A 5,905-nucleotide genomic window follows, 5' to 3' on the forward strand; every position below is an offset into this window, starting at 1 on the left:
AGCCGTTTCTTTTATGTTTATGTATCATCCCCTTGTTCAAAAGTTATAATGTTGTTTTTTAAACAACACGTGAAAGTAGCAAAAAGAAAGCGTGTCAAATTTAATTACATCATTGATGCCGCCTCCAACGTAGCCAGCCGCCGCCTCCCCAAAACTAAGATTCTTTGCCTCCCACCGGCGCCGGCACCGGTCCGTCCCGTCTCCGGTGGCTTTAGGGCCATGGAGGTGGAGTGGATCTCGGCCCTTGCCAGTGGAGGGCTCCGCTTTCATATTTTTTTTAAGCTTTGTTAGAGTTTGTGTCCTGCTCAGAAAGGCGAGACGGCGGCGGCTCCCTGAAGATGGAATAAAGGTCTTCCAATCTAGTCCCCGTTCCGGTGATGTGTGTAGCATCATCGGTGGGCGCGTGAAGGTGTGTCTCCAGCGGATCTGTCTTTGGTGGATTTGCTCGGATCTGTTCATTGTTCGTCTTCGTTCTTGTGTCTTCAGGTTGGATCCTTTTGATCTACACTCTTCATATGCGGCGGTTGTTGTTCTGGTGCGTTGGTTTCATGAGCCTTAGCACGACGATTTTTCGACTGTCTACTATAACAATGTTTGCCCGGCTCTGGCGAGGGAGGGACGATGACAGCGGTGCGCCTTCGGCTCGCTTTAGTGCTTGTAGTCGTCGCTAGGTGGTCTACGGTTTTGGATGTAATTTTTATTATTTCTAGTGTCCGTTGTACTACCATGATTGAAGATGAATAGATTGAAAGTTTTTTTTAAAAAAAAGAAAGCGTGTCAAATTTTATTTAAAAACAAACAACTTTTGCTTTCCTGAAAAAAGTTGAATCAATCCGTGTTTTGGTTTTAATAAAAAATTGCAGGCATCCAAAGAGCAGCATCTACGTATCTATTTTTCTAAAACGTTTTGGCATCCGAGAAATATACGATGATTTCGTCCATTTTCTGGTTTCACTGTTAGGAACGAATATACGGCCCCGAATATGCACTGGTGGTGCTGTAGGCCTGTAGCAGCAGGTGCGGCACCAGCAGGACTGCAGCAGCGTACGCATCCCATCATCGTGGCACGGACTGACGCACCGCAGGCCGCAGCTGTTGGATCAAGCCAGCCAGCCAGCCAGCCGGGCGACACGGGACAGCGCACAGCAGAGGCCATGCACGCATGAGAAAAGCGGACGCGCGACGAGACGAGAACCATCCCTGCAAGGCCGCAGCAGCAACGTGTAGAGGTACAGCAACGTGCGAATGAAACGGGTTCACGTGCCGACCCCGGGGGAGCACCGTGTCGGGAACCAACCGGGCACAAGCGCTGCGCCATATTCGCCATTGCCTACGCTCTACCTTAAACAAAGAAGAAACCAACCGTCTTCCTCCCACATGTGGCCGCTCGCTCGACGGTTTGATCTGTACTACTACAACAGGGAGTGGGGGGATTAATGGCGAGCCTGGCAGGCAGAGTGGCTGGTCGAAGACGAGCGTACAACGTGCGTGCCCGCCGGTGCTTCGTGCGAAAGCGCGTCGAGCTGGGCGGTCCGTCGCAGCTGCGAGCCACGCGGCACGACCGCTCCCGCCGACGAACCGGCTCTCGCCGTGCCGGAGTGCCGGCCATGGTTTTGGTTTTGACGCTTTGACTGACTGCTTCGTTCTGAAGCCTTCAGATCATTTTACAATGCGTTGAGGTTGAGCTGAGGGTGCGGGGCCTGCAACGTCGTGCGTGAGCGAGGGGTCAAATTGTCGCTGTTCTTTACACAGAAAGGAATCGGACGTGGTTCTGCCACCGAGAGGGAAAATGTGCTAGCTGTGCCCTCATGTGTCGCGTCGCCGGACGCCGGCCCTGGGAGAAACGGAATATCTTTTCTGTTGCATCCAGTTTATCACATGACGCCTCACATGCCCCTCGCATGATCCCACACGTTCATCGCCAACGCACATGATTGTCGCCAAAACTATCGCGCCAGTGACGAATCGCATGATATTTTTGCCGTCACCGCTGCATGCAGGGCGTCAGAGCATCTGGATCGGGACTTGGTTAAGCTGAGCCCTACGTTCGCGAAACGCACCCGGACGCGAGACCTTTTGTCACACAGCCATATTCATATCAAAATCATCAAATCCATGCATGTCCATCGCACACTCGAATATCCCACGTAAAACATTTGCTCGTGGTGAAAATAATAGTAGTTTAAACATAAAATAGTCATTGTAGAGCAGCCGTTCTTCATCGACCCGATCCCGACCGAAAACTCTTCTTCCTTTAACCGAACCCTTAAAGTTTAGAATGTGCTACACCTTCCTCTCCATTTCCTTTTTGATGCTCATGACCATGATCATCTCGGCATCTTCGCCTGACTCCAACAAACATCAAACTCATTTTGCAATAATTTATCAAGCTCCTTGTTTTCATGTTCCTCATTCGACGAACCCTCATAATCCAGTATTTGGCCTACAAAAGAATTAAAAAACCTATTTGGGCAATTTATTAAAAACGTAGAGGGCAAGGCGGAGGCCGACGATAGCTAGACATACCACGGCGCTGAGAGGCCAGAACGCCGAAAGAAGGACGAGGCCGGGAGGGATTTGATGGAATTCTGATGGGTCCTGTCTGTCGGGCATACAAGGCCGGGTTGAGGAGTCTGGCCGAGTCACGATTTTATGACCGATCACATACCATGCGGTCTGCACGACATATAGCGGAGGAGCTCGGGTGTAGTTGCTCCGTGACAACGCGCATGATATTTTTGCCAAGCTGACGGCACCCTAGGTCTTTGTGAATGAGGGGCGGCTTGGCGGGGCAAGTGGAAAAGGCAGCGAAGAGGGCATCCGCACCGCACCGACTCATCCTCATCACCGAACGCGAACGCATTATGCGTGTGCAGTGCAGTAGAGTGCGCACCGTGGATCGGAGCTGTCGCGGCCGGCGGTGCCCCCCCGCCACCTGCCCACACAGCACAGACGCACCACTTGCCGCCGCTCAAGTCAAGCCTGTCCCCCTCCGGCAGCGGGCAGGGTTGGCACGGCCCGGACCCGACAGACAGCACGTGGCTTCCTCGTGCGAGCTCCCATACGTGCTCGCCAAGGCCAATGGCGACCTGTGTGTGGTTCGGTTAACCGGTTATTAGCAGTACCGCTCTGCTGACGTTCCCGCCTCGCTTTTCCTTGCAGCTTTGCAACCGCCGCCACGAAATTCATAGCGTTTCAGGTACCCAAAGGGATCCCTTCTTGCGGTTCGTTCGGTTCACCTAAGCTGGCGACTTTGGGGTCACACAATCGTATACCAACTTTTTTCTTGGCATATTCTGTGGTCGATCACATGAGCCAAAATTTCCGCTCGATCTAGAAAGTTCACCGGGCAACGCCAAGGGCGTGGATCTTTGCCGGGAACAAGAATACGCGGCGTCTGAATTCATTTGGGAGGGTTGCTGTCAAGAGCCGGGCCGAGAAATGCAGATTGCGCGATTCGTAACGCCAGGTTCCAAATCCGTTGATAGATGCAGGCGAACGCATGCGAAGGCCGCGTCCCGCGGGACAATATACCACTAGTAGTAGAGTACTATATACAAATCCTGTCCAAGCCACGAAAGCTCAAGCAAAACGTTTCCTAAATTTCGTTTGGACGTGAAACTGCTGTGGGATCAGAAGGTTGGGCTGAGGATGTTGAGCAGGGAGACTCTGGTGTTGATCAGCGCCCGGAACACCTTCTCGCCGCTGCCGTCCACGCTCGCGATGCACCGCTCCAGGCTGTCGTGGAGCTCGAACGCGGCCTTGCGGGCTCTCTCCTCCGGCTTCATCCGCGCCTCCGGCCGGAGCTGCAACGTGGACGAGGTGGACGCGTCGTCGTCGTTGGTGGTGTTATGTTTCCCGGCCGACCGGCGCTTCGCGCGCGACATCCAGCGCACCAGGTCCGCCACCCACCACACGCGCTGGTGGCTGCTTCTTGGCGCGTCTGATGCGGACGCGGCGGAGAATCTTGAGGGCGCGGTGACCCAGCACGGCGTGGAGGCGACCTCGACGCGGGCGGCGGCGGCCGCGTTGGAGAGGGAGGAAACGCCGGAGAAGACGGCCGCGGAGGCGGACGCCACGGCGACGGTCGAGTCGGCGATCGCCGCGCCGAGGGCCGCGGTCTCGGGCTGGAGGTCCTCGGGGAGCGGCGTGGGGGCCCTGGTGGCCACGGCGCGCGCGGCGGCCGCGAGGCGCGGGAGGTCGCGCCCGGCGCGGCGCTGCGCGCGGGCCGCGGACGCCAGGCGCCCGGGGTCGCCGCGGCGCAGCGCGGCGCGCGTCTCGGCCTGGAGCGCCGCGAGCGCGACGAGCGCCTGGCGGAAGCTGCCGTGCGCGTCGGCGAGGCGGAGGAAGTCGTCGAGCAGGCGCTCGGCCAGCGGGGACATGCCGAGGCGGCGCAGCGGCTCCTGCGCCTGCGGGTGGTGGAGCAGGTCCGAGAGCGAGGCCAGCACCCGGCCGATGTGCGAGGCGGCCGCGGAGACGGAGGGCGCCGAGCAGGACGGGGCCTGGCCGCCGAGCACGAGGCGCAGCGCGGCGACGTCGTCGTCGAGCTGCAGCACCAGCGGGTGGAAGCGGCAGGGGAGGCTGGCGGAGCGGACGCGGTAGGCCGCCGCGAGCTTGCCGCTGGCGGCCGCCGCCGCCTTCGGGGTCGGGAACGAGATGGTGCGGCGGTACCCGGCCATGGTGCTCGTGCTTTTTGCCGTGGCGAGCGGCGAGTCGGGGGCTCACGGGTTTTTAAAGGCCGGGGCTGGGGCCTGCGACTGGGAACGCGCGAGGAAGGCGTGCGTGCCTGCTGCGGTGGACCGGTGGGTTGCCGATGCCGCCGTGTGCTCGTGTCTTTTATACAGGTCGCCGAGGTCAGGCGAGGCCTGTGTGTGCAGGTGGACTCTGGGGGAGTGCGGACTCGCGGCTCGGTCAGTTTGGGACGTCGTGTCGTGCGTTGGGCTTGTGCCACATTGACTGCCCCGTGCGTTGCAGCGGCAGGCACGTCGCCGTTACGTCTTCGGGGCTGGGGCAATGGGCTCGTCGGTGCGGGCTACGGTGGATTTGGATTTCCGGCAAAACGCCCGGCGCGTTCCGTGATGGGCGGAGTGGCGGGCATTTGGCCACGGAGGGGTGGCTCGTCCGTTTGTGGGCGGCATCAGTCGGCAGGCAGCGGCGCGGTCGATTCGGTGGGGGCGCGTCCGTCGCCCATGTATGTGGTACGGTGCTGCCCTGGCCGGTGCATGGCGACGAGGAGAGGGTCACGAGACCGTGAGGCGCGAGAATCCTTTTCCTTCAACGTCGATTCTTTTTGGTTCTTGATGTTTTTTGACGTGGGACGCTTGGGGGTAGAAGTGATATCTCTTTTTTTTTTGGGCAGCACTCTGCGCCGGTGCGCCGGCCGAAAGTTTCGGCCGATCGCACCGCAACCGCCCGATGCCATGTGCGCTCAACCGTTCGATCAGATCCAAGCAAAAAAAAAAACGAATCATCGCCAGCTCTCTTTCTTCTTCCTCGGGCAATCCTGTTCGGGGGAGCGCGGCGCCGCGACTCCTGTCCTCTCTGGTGGCCGTCGGTCCCCGTCGTCGCCAGCCGTCCTCGTCGCCGGTCGCCATGCAACAAATCCACCCGCGTTGCAGCTCTTGACGGCGGCGGTTGTAGCTCGGCCGCCGCCCCTCGCCATTGATGCTCGCTGCAGGGAATTATGTCGATGGCGGTCGTCAGTCAATCAACGCCATTTTGAATGGATGTAGCAAAAAACTTCACCCGTAGTAGCAAAAAATAACTACGGTTGCAGCAAAAATCAAACACCGTCGCCGTCTTCGCGAGGTCGCAACTCCGCCTTACATGGATGTAGCAAAAAATTTCAGCGGTAGTAGCAAAAATCTACTACGGTTGCAGCAAAAACGTCGTTGTTGTCGTCGCG

General features: G+C 58.2%; 1 protein-coding gene across 1 annotated transcript; it reads right to left on the reverse strand.

Moving 5' to 3' along the window:
* Positions 1-3,448: 3,448 nt before the first annotated feature.
* On the reverse strand, positions 3,449-4,820 carry LOC125533840. The gene has a single exon (XM_048697176.1). The coding sequence runs from the start codon at positions 4,677-4,679 to the stop codon at positions 3,633-3,635; it is 1,047 nt and encodes a 348-aa protein (XP_048553133.1). The 5' UTR covers positions 4,680-4,820; the 3' UTR covers positions 3,449-3,632.
* Positions 4,821-5,905: the final 1,085 nt, after the last annotated feature.

Source organism: Triticum urartu, chromosome 2, assembly GCF_003073215.2.
Source record: "Triticum urartu cultivar G1812 chromosome 2, Tu2.1, whole genome shotgun sequence".
Classification (NCBI taxonomy): Eukaryota; Viridiplantae; Streptophyta; class Magnoliopsida; order Poales; family Poaceae; genus Triticum; species Triticum urartu.